The sequence below is a fragment of the Oncorhynchus mykiss genome, chromosome 14 (assembly GCF_057628025.1).
Source record: "Oncorhynchus mykiss isolate SJ-2025 chromosome 14, ASM5762802v1, whole genome shotgun sequence".
NCBI lineage: Eukaryota > Metazoa > Chordata > Actinopteri > Salmoniformes > Salmonidae > Oncorhynchus > Oncorhynchus mykiss.
In genome coordinates, this window is record NC_143035.1 from 11,126,624 (window position 1) to 11,141,183 (window position 14,560).

General features: G+C 41.3%; 1 protein-coding gene across 2 annotated transcripts; it reads left to right on the forward strand.

Annotated features, from left to right (window-relative positions):
- The first annotated feature begins 5,319 nt into the window (after window positions 1-5,319).
- On the forward strand, window positions 5,320-12,473 carry slc25a43 (solute carrier family 25 member 43). Of its 2 annotated transcripts, none has more exons than XM_021561139.3 (5): window positions 5,320-5,793; window positions 6,786-7,027; window positions 7,297-7,469; window positions 10,788-10,922; window positions 11,445-12,473. In XM_021561139.3, the coding sequence occupies exons 1-5, from the start codon at window positions 5,417-5,419 to the stop codon at window positions 11,646-11,648; spliced, it is 1,131 nt and encodes a 376-aa protein (XP_021416814.2). In that variant the 5' UTR covers window positions 5,320-5,416; the 3' UTR covers window positions 11,649-12,473. The 2 variants fall into 2 exon arrangements, with proteins under 2 accessions (XP_021416814.2, XP_036798825.2); XM_036942930.2 differs by lacking the exon at window positions 5,320-5,793 and adding an exon at window positions 6,266-6,440.
- The last annotated feature ends 2,087 nt before the right edge of the window (window positions 12,474-14,560 follow it).

A 14,560-nucleotide genomic window follows, 5' to 3' on the forward strand; every position in this document is an offset into this window, starting at 1 on the left:
CAGGCTCATAGTCGGTGTTCCAATTCATCCCGAAGGTGTTCGATGGGGTTGAAATCAGGGCTCTGTGCAGGCCAGTCAAGTTCTTCCACACCGATCTCGACAAACCACTTCTGTATGGACTTCGCTTTGTGCACGGGTTCATTGTCATGCTGAAACAGGAAAGGGCCTTCCCCAAACTGTTGCCACAAAGTTGGAAGCACAGAATGGTCTAGAATGCCATTGTATACTGTAGTGTTAAGATTTCCCTTCACTGGAGCTAAGGGCTTAGCCGGAACCATGAAAAATAGCCCCAGACCATTATTCCTCCTCCACCAAATTTTACAGTTGGCACTATGTATTGGGGTAGGTAGCGTTCTCCTGGCATCTGCCAAAACATAGATTCATCTGTCGGACTGCCAGATGGTGAAGCGTGATTCATCACTCCAGAGAACGCGTTTGCACTGCTCCACAGTCCAATATCGGCAAGCTTTACACAACTCCAGCCGATGCTTGGCTTTTGCGTATGGTGATCTTAGATTGTGTGTGGCTGCTCGGCCATGAAACCCATTTCATGAAGCTCCCGATGAACAGTTATTGTGCTGACGTTGCTTCCAGAGGCAGTTTGAAACTCTGTAGTGAGTGTTGCAACCGAAGACATGCTTCAAGCTTCAGCGGTCCCGCTCTATGAGCTTGAGTGGTCTACCACTTCTCTGCTAAGCCGTTGTTGCTCCTAGACGTTTCCACTTCACAATAACAGCACTTACAGATGACCGGGGCAGCTCTAGCAGGGCAGAAATTTTACAAACTTGTTGGAAAGGTAGCATTCTATGACATTGCCATGTTGAAAATCACTGAGCTCTTCAGTATTTATTTTACCTTTATTTAACAAGTCAGTTAAGAACAAATTCTTATTTACAATGACGGCCTAGGAACAGTGGGTTTAACTGGCTTGTTCAGGGGCAGAACTACAGATTTTTACCTTGTCAGCTCGGGGAATTGATCTAGGAACCTTTCGGTTACTGGCCCAATGCTCTAACCACAAGTCTACCTTCCATTCTACTGTCAATGTTTCTCTCTGGAAATTTCATGGATTTCTGCTCGATTTCATATACCTGTCAGCAACGGGTGTGGCTGAAATAGCCGAATACACTCATTTGAAGGGGTGTCCATACACTTTTGTATAGATAGTGTATTAGTCTATCTACAACATTTCCATATTAATATGAACGAGTGAACCATTTTACTTTAATTGATCATCCATAATCTAGGTTTATCCTCTTTGTCCCCATTTTCATCAAGATCAGTAGCTCAGCATTTAGTGGTAAACAGTATTCCCCCCCACCCACCCAACCACACCCTGCCTCACCCCCGGTGAAGACCCAGAGCAAGGAGGAGCAAGAGGGGGGAGAAAACTCTTTTGAACAGGCTGTCATTTCCTCTGGAGGGTTATGTTATTCCAGTAGCCTTTGTGAATGAGCCAAGTGGCCCAGCCACCGACAGGAGGTGGGCTCTTCACAGGCAGCTGAGGTTGTCAGCCCAGCAGGGGACACAGGCAGAAAACAAACATGGGCCTTAACAGGAAAGGAACTACAAGACCCTGTTGGTAAATAGGAGAGAGAGAGATGAGGGAGAGTGGAGGTATATGTATGGCCAATGTATAGAGGGATCCAACTAAATATGAAAATGGGAATGTCTTGGACAATCATGAACTTTTCACCTTTAATTCAAAACGTTCTTACCTAAACCCAAATAATAATGAATGTAGAAAGTAATCATATTACATTTCCATGACATGCATGATCAATACACAAGAGGAGGATTATTCAAAAAACTACCACCACAGCAAAATTGTTACCAGTCAACTATACTGTACTAGATTGTATTAATGCATACCATACTCAGAATATATGAGAGTAAACTGTAAACATGGATTTTCTGGAGTTTTGGGAATGGCCTCCTGGCACCAAAAAAAAAAAAAAGCTCTTATTATGTAGGATAGTGCGCCATCTTGTGACAAAAACAAAGAACAGGGCTTTTGGGACAGGGGATAGAACCATGCAACCTGTAATCTGATGCAAGTGACTGGCTGCATAGAGTTCCACTGCATAAGGTTACTGGGTTTAGACCACCCCCTAGTGGTCTTTTAAATAAGTATATTAATTGATCATAAGTGGAAGCTGAACTCTTTCCACTAGTTACCACAGCCACAGAAATTGGCTATATCTTAATTTAAGGTTATGGTTAGGTTTAAATCACATATTAAGAAGATACATTGTAGAAATAGGAGGGGTTTATGACTTTGTGGCTGTAATAACTAGTCACTGGCAAACTGAACCCCTTCATGAATCTTACATGTATCCTGTGAACAATGGAGTTTGTAGATCATTTAACCCTAAAAGCACATATTTCGACCTCTAAAAGCAACAACAGGGGACATTTCTGACCCCAAGTTGGAAGTGATGGCAAAAATACACTTTCTGTCAAACAGTAACATATGTATTGTAACACGAGTAAATGGTTTCAATTACCCAAAATATGCATATATTTTCAAATCAGATTTATATAAAAATGTATGTTTCAAAATATACTTTTTTATATGTTTTTCATGTTTTTAACAGACACTGTAGTTTGATCAATTACATCCATCGCCACTTACATTTCAGTTGAAGGCATTCAGTTGTACAACTGACTAGGTATCCCACTTTCCCTTTGTAATGAAAATGTGTCTGTCATTCATTCAAAGAATGGTGTTGTCTTGACACTCAGAGGCTGCGAAATTGGCTATTGAGCTAATCTGACATACCGGGAACGACCTAAAATGGCCACCGATATGGTCAATTTAAGCGATATGGATGCCAGTGACATCAGACTTTATGCTCTAACTATGGAATGCTATAGGCTATCAACTCAGTTCCAGTTGCATCTACACTGAACAAAAATATGTAAAGTGTTGGTCCCATGTCTCATGAGCTGAAATAAAAAATCCCAGAAATGTTCACTACGCACAAAAAAAGCTTATTTATTTCAAATTTCATTGCACAAATTTGTTAACATCCCTGTTAGTGAGCGTTTCTCCTTAGCCAAGATAATCCACCCACCTGACAGGTGTGGCATATCAAGAAGCTGATTAAACAGCATGATCATTACACAGGTGCACCTTGTGCTGGGGACAAAAAAAAAGGCCACTTTAAAATGTGCAGTTTTGCCACACAACACAATGCCAAGTTTTGAGGGAGAGAGTTATTGACATGCTGACAGCAGGAATGTCCACCAGAGTGGTTGCCAGAGAATTTAATGTTAATTTCTCTACCATAAACTGCCTCCAATGTCATTTTAGAGAATTTGTATGCCCAACCAGTATGCCCAACCGCAGATCATGTGTAACCACGCCAGCCCAGGACGCTCACATCCGGCTTCTTTACCTGTGGGATCGTCTGAGCGGGGTGGGGGTATTTCTGTCTGTAATAAAGCCCTTTTGTGTGAAAAAACTCATTCTAATGGGCTGGGCCTGGCTGCCATGTGGGTGGGCCTATGCCCTCCAAGGCCCCTGCCCAGTCATGTGAAATCCATTGATTAGGTCCTAATTATTTTTTTAAATTGACTGATTTCCTAATATCAACTGTAACTCAGTAAAATATTTGAAATTGTTGCATGTTACATTTATATTTTTGTTAAGTATAAAAGATTAGACTCTCAACTTAGTGTAAAAGTTACAGACGCACATATATCATACCCCCAAGACATGCTAACCTCTCACCATTACAACAATAGGGGAGGTTGGGGGGTATGATATTCATGCCTCTAACTTTCTCACTCATCATTATTCACAATTCAATCATGACTTTCTGTAATCACGATAGCATCCACATTAATGTAGTAGTGTTTTGAAACATACAATGGGGCAAAAAAGTACTTAGTCAGCCACCAATTGTGCAAGTTCTCCCACTTAAAAAGATGAGAGAGGCCTGTAATTTTCATCATAGGAATACTTCAACTATGACAGACAAAATTAGAAAAAAAACCCAGAATATCACATTGTAGGAATTTTAATGAATTTATTTGCAGATTATGGTGGAAAATAAGTATTTGGCCACTTACTAAATACTTTTTTGCCCCACTGTATTCTATTCTTATTTACAGTAAAAATGCCTCCAAAAATGGCACAATACATAATTACCATTAATTTCTATTGGGAACAAAATAATCTGAAACACAACCAAAACAAACAGCAAAGCATCCAACAATTTGTAATTCGCATTTAATTGAATTTGTCTCAATACTTTTGTTCTCCTAAACGGTTCACCCGATATGGAATGAAATACCCTCAAATTAAAGCTAACAGTCTGCACTTTAACCTCATAGTCATTGTGTCATTTGCAAAGTGATGGAGTGCAGAGCGAAAACAACAAAAAATGTGTCCCTGTCCCAATACTTTTGTAGCTCACTGTATACCTTTCCAGGATACATACCATACATGTGCCAAAGTTGGTGCTTTTATCACAAAGTTGACTATTGATTCTGCATTTTTAGCACATTTTCATACTAGCACGCACAACTAGATATTTAATGTAATTCCTCCATATTAACACTGAAATCATGATACATGTTTTGGGGGTTGGTAACTAGTTGCTTGACAAAGTCCTAAAACTTCAGAAGGATTAAAAAACGGTTTTGAAATTATGTGCTTTTCGGGTTAAATCATTCTTAAATTATTATTAAGAAATTAAATATATGAACCTCTTGGCTTGCCAGATCTTATGGCCATACTACAGGCAGCTAACTTTGACCTACTACCACGTGCTCATGTTTTCATGAATTTTTAAATCATACAAGATAGTAAAGTAGCCAACAATAGGCGAGATGTTACTGATGCGGGCTGACTCATAACGCGCATAGCCGCGGGTTTATGGTCATTAAATATTGTGTGGGTGAAGGGCGGTTGGTCATTCTATCGATGTCATTATTCTGGTGAGCAAGGGTTTATGTAGTATTCTAGGGCAATATATAATGACAGAAGATACGCTGCATGTAACTAGGATATAGACAAATTGACTAACAAATAGGGTACAAAAATGTCGGAAATTATATGCGTAAACATATCTACAGTAAATCAGGCAACACAATAAAAACGAACCACTGTCAAAAAATGGTTCTCTGACTGTAGCCTACAGAGCATTTAATAAATTAGAGGGTTAGGGTCGGGTGCAGGCCTCAGATTTTCACTTCATCACATAGTCAGGCGGTTGCGGATTGGTTAGCAATTGTGGGTGAACAAACAGCTGACCCGCGCACCACTAGTAACGTTAGCCTACATATATACATTAATAGCCACCAGGGGCCAAACATTTTCCTGGAAAGAGAACCTTAAACGTCCCCATGCCCAGTGCACGCAGTACCTCCTCCCCTCAGAGCAACGTGACAGGAATCAGGACACCGGATGATAAACAATATGTGCTGCTGGTCCTACATACAATATAGACCTACCGATGAGGTAGCAGCATCGGCTGAGGAAAATTGGAATTGGTATATATTCAGAGTAATAATGGCAACAGTTAAACCAGATGACAGACTGACAAGTTCTCAGGGCTTCATGTGCGTTGGTTTTGCGGGAGTTTTCAGTAAAACTGTCACGTCGCCCCTGGAGGTGGTGAAAATCAAGAGTCAAGTGGGCACATTTCACTGTAAAAAAGGCTTTCTCCACAGCTTTCTTGTAGTCTACCAGAAAGAAGGCATACGAGGATTTTGGAAGGGGAACCTCGTCTCCTGTCTCCGCCTGTTTCCTTACAGCGCCGTCCATTTGTCAACATACAAACAGTGAGTGAATAAGCAATTTGGTGTGTTGTTTCTGAGTTATGAAAACGTTAATCTTAGACAAGTAGCTAGGTTGCTACTATCTAGCTATAACGTTACAGCTAGCTAGCAGTATAGTTAATTTAATTATCATGCTAGTTGGCTATATTCAACCAGGCTGATACTGTCTTTTGTCCCAAACATACGCCTACGTTTATACTGGGTTGACATATTTGCAAATACATATTATGATTACTTAGACGTCGTCTGCGGAACTGGTATAGCTAACGTTAGTGCCACACATTTCCATCCAATTCACTTCCGTTGTTTTTAAGATTGTGAGACACGCCTTCTATCATTGTCCAATCAGACTGCTCTTAAAACTCATCCGAGTATGGTGTCACTTCATATCCAAACAAACGCAGAGGTAGTCATGTCTAACTTCTTGACGTTTATGGTTGTCGTACTCCCATTCGACCATGCCATGGTAACTGAGGATATATGGTACATGGTGTTTTCTAATTCTAGCGCTGACAGTAAGACCTCACGCGTCAGTGCATGGGCACATGTAAACACGAACCCTGCCCCGCTCGCCAGGGAAATGTTATGTACATCGTGTTCCACACAGGGGTTCCAAGAAGAGGGCAGCTCCTCTCCTTTCTTGACTCAAAGTGAATATGTATTAAGTCAAGTTTGCCAGACTTTATGGCTGTTTATTAAATATCAGATGAGATTTACTGCGGCTCTACTTTGACACCCATCTTAATTTTCGGACGTATGGTAGTGGGTTCTCAATGGAGAATATCATGTTTACTTTGTTTACTCTATGAAACATACATTTGAACGGTCAGCAGAATCTTGAAAAACCTGAAGCCATAATAATGCATATATTCACTGGCTGTACCTGCCTCATGAATAACGTATGCAACAATGAAAGTAAATATATTTTCAGATAGGCTCCTTTATAAAGATAATTAAGAACCAAAACATTGACCTCTGTGTTCTTGACTTTGCAGGATCGTCCACCTCCATATGGATGAATTGGGCTACGTCTCTCAGTGGAGGGCCATTTTTGCTGGTGGGCTAGCTGGTATAAGTGCAGCGCTGGCCACGTACCCTCTGGAGGTGGCAGAGACTCGCCTCATAGCTCAGAACTGCAGAGAGCCTACCTACATGGGGGTGGTCCACACGCTTTCCAAGATATACCAGACCGAAGGCCTTCGAGCACTCTACAGGGGCTTCTCTCTCACAATCCTCGGTACGCACTTATCTCTGTATACTACAGAAATGTGGAGAAAGATATTCCTAAGAAAAGACAAAAAACGATTTAGAATAACTTGTTGTATCACTATACATAAAGTTTGTCTAGTCTACTTACTTGTGAAACACATTTCTTACAGATTATAGAGCTTTCATTGTTGTTTGAAATTTGAAACAGCCAAACAGAGAATATTTATATCATGATGATACGTTTTTCTATGGGGCAGTGTTGACATAGCTAGTAACTGTGGATCTATTCTGCAACAGGTGCATTTCCCTTCTCTATTGGTTGCTATGCAGTCTACATCAACTTGGACAAGCTGTGGCGGAAGCCTCAATTCCGGTTCACTGCCCTACAGAACTTCATCAATGGCTGCATAGCCGCAGGAGTGGCCCAAACCCTCTCATACCCCTTTGAAACTGTGAAAAGGAAAATGCAGGTAAGTGCGCTCAACTCATTGGGCCATTATATGACACACCCAGTTTGGTAATACCACATCCGTCCATATGGTGGTACATTTGTACACATTTTTACCGGTACCTCTGACAAGTACATGCAGGTAGTAAAAAACTTGTCCTTACACAGCAAAACACTTGCCCTTGATAAAGTAGCCTACGAGTGGATGCGTTTTTTCTACTTTCTAAACAAAATGCAACATACAAGCTTAGAAAATAGCCAAAAAAGATAGTTTAAACTTTCAAAGCGTGACTAAGACTAATAATTAATCTTCATAGACTTTAAACTACAATAACTGACCATAGTTATTGGCACATACCATACATTGGGCTGATGTATGAGTTCATGTCTCCCCTCACATGTCCTTCTCTGTATGTATGAGAGGACACAGGGTTCAATAGGACTTCTATGAAGGACAGAATACTACATCCGTTTTTATCAATTTATTATTAGTGACCACAAGGTGCTGTGGCAGCTGAGAATGTGAATGCTGTTCAGGGTCTGCCTGTGCTATAGAGAATCTCTCTAAATATAGCTGACAGCTATCACACAGTGGACAAAGCACAGTCTCACTCCATAAGACAAACTGCACCTCTCTTTAATTCCCTCTGTCTAGTTTCAGACACACAGAATTAAGAAATATATTTTGTTCATGTTTTGTATAGAAGTATATCAGATTTTTTGGGGCCAAAACAAGAAGTTCAATTAGAAACGGATGACACAACCCACAAGCAAATATTTTTAAGGAAGCTTAAAGCATGGGTGCAGTTCTTGTTTCTTCAGCCAGCCAGTAACATAGCATTTCCTTAACAAACTCAACCTGTCGTGACTGGAAGTGTGTTGTCTTTGGGGGATGGTTATTCTCATGGATTAAAGTGCCCTCCAAGGTGGAGTGGTTCATGCTTGACAAAAGGAAATTACAGTGTGTTTTGGAACTTGTAAGATACCGATGTCCTGTCTGTAAGAGTACTGAGACCACACCCACATTTGTTCAGTTCATTTGGTTTCACTTATATTCAATTGAGTGAAGAGTCATTGTAATGAATTACTTCTGTGCTGCAGTCAGGATATAGCTAGTCATGTGACATCCAAGTTACAAATGTCCCGTAGCACAGATCCCCGGTTTGAGCAATTATCGTAAATGTCAGGAATTTCCATTCATAAAATCATTCCATAGTCTCTCTCCCCACATAAAAAATACTACAGTTTACTATAGAACACCAAATTACTTACTATGGAATTCTATAGTACATTATTTTTTAAATTTAACTAGGCAAGTCAGTTAAGAACATTCTTATTTACAATGACAGCCAAACCCGGACGACGCTGGGCCAATTGTACGCCACCCTATGGTCGGGTGTGATACATCTTGGTCGGGTGTGATACAGCCTGGAATCGAACCAGGGACTGTAGTGACACCTCTTGCACTGAGATGCAGTGCCTTAGACCGCTGCGCCAGTACACTGTAGAATACTACACTACACCCTTGTATCCCTCATCATGTAGTGCTTTCGTTAGAATTTTTACATCGATTGGACTGCTAGATAGCTTTGTCGATGCAGAAATGAGATCAAAACGGATTTAAGTTTTCCTGCATTAAAATCACCGACCACTAGGAGTGCTCCCTTTGGATGAGCTTTTTCTTGTTGACTTACAGCCATATATATAGTTGAAATCAGAGGTTTACATACACCTTAGCCAAATACATTTAAACTCAGTTTTTCACAATTCCTGACATTTAATCCTAGTAAAAAGTCCATGTTTTAGGCCAGTTAGGATCACCACTTTATTTTAAGAATGTGAAATGTCAGAATAATAGTAGAGAGTGATTTATTTAAGCTTTTATTTCTTTCATCACATTCCCAGTGGGTCAGCAATGTACATACACTCAATTAGTATTTGGTAGCATTGCCTTTAAATTGTTTAACATGGGTCAAACGTTTCGCGTAGCCTTCCACAAGCTTCCCTTTTTCCTCCAAACATAACGATGGTCATTATGGCCAAACAATTCTAATTTTATTTCATCAAACCAGAGGACATTTCTCCAAAAAGTATGATCTTTTACACCCATGTGCAGTTGCAAACTGTACTGGCTTTTTTTATGGCGGTTTTGGAGCAGTGGCTTCCTCCTTGCTGAATGGCCTTTCAGGTTATGTCGATATAGGACTTGTTTTACTGTGGATATAGATACTTTTGTACCTGTTTTCTCCAGCATCTTCACAAGGTCCTTTGCTGTTGTTATGGGATTGATTTGCACTTTTCGCACCACAGTACATTCATCTCTAGGAGACAGAACGAGTCTCCTTCCTGAGCGGTATGACGGCTGCGTGGTCCCATGGTGTTTATACTTGCGTACTATTGTTTGTACAGATGAATGTGGTACCTTAAGGCATTTGGAAATTGCTCACAAGGATGAACCAGACTTGTGGAGGTCTACAGTCTTGGTTGATTTCTTTTGATTTTCCCATGTTGTCAAGCAAAGAGGCACTGAGTTTGAAGGTAGGCCTTGAAATACATCCACAGGTACACCTCCAATTGACCCAAATGATGTCAATTAGCCTACCAGAAGCTTCTAAGGCACAGTCAACTTAGTGTATGTAAACTTCTGACCCGCTGGAATTGTGATTAAGTGAAATAATGTCTGTAAACAATTGTTGTAAAAATTACTTGTCATGCACAAAGTAGATGTCCTAACCGACTTAGTTTGTTTACAAGACATTTGAGGAGTGGTTGAAAAATGAGTTTCAATGACTCCAACCTGAGTGTATGTAAACTTCCAACTTTAACTGTAGTTTGTTGAGTGCAGTCTTAGCTATACATCTCAGCGCCATTCTTTATACTACAGTCATGTCTGCAAAAACACTACAGTAAATAGTCATGTCCGCAAAAACACTACAGTAACTAGTCATGTCCGCAAAAACACTACAGTAAATAATACAGTATGCTATGGTCATGTCCTCTAAAACACTACAGTAAATACTACAGTAGACTACAGTCATTTCCGCAAAAACACTACAGTAACAACTACAGTAAAGTCCGCAAAAAAACACTACAGTGAATAATATAAGTAATATGAGTAATACAGCATTTAGACCATAGGTTTTTTTTCATGTGGGTCACTACTTGGATCACATGCTTATGAGTTTGTCCCAAATATCTGTCATTCATTTATCCTAAATGCATTTATTTTATACTGGTGCACTCTAGGGTCACTTTCCTAGTAACTGGAAATCTCTCACGACATAATGGAGGGTCATAACTCATCTATTCAGGAATGTTTGTCCTCTCTTTCTCTCGCCAGGCCCAGAACCCTCGGCTCCCCCATTATGGCGGCGCTGATATCCACTTCACTGGAATGTTGGACTGCTTCAGGCAGGTGATCAGAAACAAGGGCATCCTGACACTGTGGAGTGGCATCACAGCCAACATGGTCAAGGTAGGACCACCTAAGTCATGTTCCCATTTTTTTTAATACATTAGCCTATTACTGTAATGATTTATTGCGCTCTACCCCCGACCCTCTACCAGTCCTCCTCAGTCTTGTCTGCTGTAGATATAATGCAGTAATATACAGCCAATGCACATTTATCAAACAATGCCATTTTTATATCAGAGTGAAACAGTAGAATGGCCCAGAACTTGGGAGATGGACCTTGAGAGAGATGTGCTTTGTGGGTAATTTATAACAGGGTTATTACAAGCTGGCAGACGTGGGTCGGATCCTAGAACAGCATGCAGTGCTCTCATCTATCATCTCCAAATGGCTTTTCATGATGGCAATGGAGTTGTTTCTTTTACTGGTCTAAAATCTCCTCTCATAATCAGTCTACCAAGTAAATTGTGTACTTTGTGGACAAAAAGATCATAACCAGGTCCTACTACCAGGACAGACTTTAACCTAGCTCTTCACATTTTATAGAGCCCCTTCAAAAGCAACTTATCTGTTTGTCCTCCTCAGATTGTTCCATACTTTGGCCTTCTCTTCAGCTGCTTTGAGATGTGCAAGCAGGTCTGTCTGTACCGCAACGGGTACATTGTGTCTCCGTTGAGCTATAAGTTGGCACCAGGCGTGGACCAGAGCATGGGCCCTACTGAGGTGGAAGAGGTGAAACAGTACCTGAAGAATAGGAAGTTTCAGTCACAGCAAGGAAGTCGCTGGTGAAACTGGTGTAACAAAACCTGCAGAAGGGGATGATGACCATTGGTATAGGAAAGTGTCTGAACTATCAAAAAGAGTCAGGAATATTTGTTGGAATGCAATACTTTGAAGATGACAATTTGGTTGATGCCAGGTCTTTTACAGCTTTTTGTTTGTGAATTAGTAACCATTTCAGAATCTGAGGTAGATCCATTGATAGACAATCATGCTGTATTGTTTTTTAAAGTTGCAATGCAATCATAGGAATTGTACTTTTATACTTAAACACATGGATTTTTTTTAAACTGTTTTGTTCAGAGCAAGGTTATGGTATTTTCTAACGTTGTTATACAGTTTGACAGTATTTGATACTATTGCACTCATTCCGCTCCAGCCATTACCAGGAGCCCCTCTTCCCCAATTCAGGTGCCACCAACCTCCTGTGTAATATGGTCGGCCTTACGTAAAGGTCATGAAGAGGAACACAAAGCACAAACCTGTTATAAGATGGAATTAGCTTACTAATGCCAATTAATGTTTTTCATTATGTACATTAGGTTGTAATGACTATTTTAACAGACTTGGGTATATCATATTTATATGCCTTAAAGTTTCCATATTTATTATAAGTCTTATTTCACTGACTGTTTTAATTATGCGTGGAAATTGTTCACCCAAAGGATCTGATTGTGTCCTAGCCACTAATCAGTCACTAACTTTCATAGCACATACTGTATGTATCATTGTGTTGTGAATCTAGCAATAAGATTGTAACTGAAGCACACCAATGTCAAGTTTACGTGTACTGTATACGGTATGTAATACATTGGATTGATGAAACAATGCAAATCTCTGTTTTAGATTGAGATGATTCAGAATCATTGAAGTGAAATGTACTTGAACAGTCATTGTAATGGCTCATATTTGTACTGTACATCAAAGCACAATTAGAGAAGTGAAAGAGGTGGCCTGAGAGGGGCTGATGTGCGGGCACCCTGACAAAACTACACTAGATATACAAAAGTATGTGGACACCCCTTCAAATGAGTGGATTTGGCTGTTTCAGCCACACCTGACAGGTGTATAAAATTGAGCACACAGCCATACAGTCTCCATAGACAAACATTGGCAGTAGAATGGCCTTACTGAAGAGCTCAGTGACTGTTAACGTGGCACTGTCATAGGATGCCACCTTTCCAAAAAGTCAGTTCATCAAATTTCTGCCCTGGTCAACTGTAAGTGCTGTTGTTGTGAAGTGGAACTGACTAGGAGCAACAACGGCTTAGCCACGAAGTGGTAGGCCACAGAATGGGACTGCCAAGTGCTGAAGCGTGTAAAAAAAACGGTTGCAACACTCACTACCGAGTTCCAAACTGCCTCTGGAAGCAACCAGTTTGTTGGGAGATTCATGAAATGGGTTTCCATGGCCGAGCAGCAACACACAAGCCTAAGATCACAATGCCAAGCGTCAGCTGGAGTGGTGTAAAGCTTGCCGCCGTTGCACTCTGGAACAGTGGAAACGTGTTCTCTGGAGTGATCAATCACGCTTCACCATCTGGCACTCGACGGACGAATCTGGGTTTGGCAGATGCCAGGAGAACGCTCCAGTGAAGCGAAATCTTAACACTACTGCATACAATGACATTATAGTCGATTCTGTGCTTCCAACTTTGTGGCTACTGTTTGGGGAAGGCCCTTTCCTGTTTCAGCATGTCAATGCCCCAGTGCACAAAGCAAGCTCCATACAGAAGTGATTTGTTGAGATCTGTGTGGAAGAACTTGACTGGCCTGCACAGAGCCCTGACCTTAACTCTATCGAACACCTTTGGGATGAATTGGAATGCCGACTGCGAGCTAGGCCATTCAGCTCGTGGCTGAATGGAAGTAAGACCATGCATCAATGTTCCAACATCTAATGGAAAGCCTTCGCAGAAGAGTGGAGACTGTTATAGTAGCAAAGGGGGGACCAACTCTCCTTTAGTGCCCATGATTTTGGAATGAGATGTTCGACTAGCAGGTGTCCACATACTTTGTAGTGTATCACAGATTACAAAGGGAAACCCAGCCACGAGATGCCCAGTGAGGTGAGCTTACCAGACAAGCTAAATGCCTTCTATGTTCACAAGCAACACTGAACCATGCATGAAAGCACCAGCTGTTTCGGATAAATGTGTGATCACATTCTCCGTTGTCAATGTAAGACTTTTAAACAGGTTAACATTCACAAGGCCACAGGGCCAGACAGCTTACCAGGACACATACTCAGAGCATGCACTGACCAGCTGGCAAGTGTCTTCACTGAAAGTTTCAACTTCTCCTTGGCCCAGTCTGTAATACCTACATGTTTCAAGCAGATCACCATAGTCCCTGTGCCAAAGAGCGCCAAGGTAACCCGTCTAAATGACTATTGCCCCGTAGAACTCACATCTATAGATAGTAAATGCTTTTAAAGGCTGGTCATGGCTCACATCAACACGATCATCCCAGACATCTTGGACCCACTACAATTCGCACACTTCCAACAGATCCACCGATGACACAATCTACATTGCACCCCACACTGCCCTCTCCCACCTCAACAAGAGGAACACCTATGTGAGAATGCTGTTAATTGACTACAGCTCAGCATTAATAACGATAGCTCATCACTAAGCTAAGGACCCTGGGACTGACCACCTCCATCTGAAACTGGACCCTGGACTTCCTGACGGGCCACCCCCGGGTGGTGAGTGTAGGCAACAATACATCCGCCATGCTGACCCTCAACACGGGGGCCCCTCAGGAAGTCCAGGGTCCAGTTTCAGATTAGTCCCCTCCTGTACTCCCTGTTCACCCTAAGACTGCTTGGCTGCGCACAACTCCAACACCATCATTAAGTTTGCTGATGGCACGACGGTGGTAGACCTGATCACCGATCACGATGAGACAGCCTATAG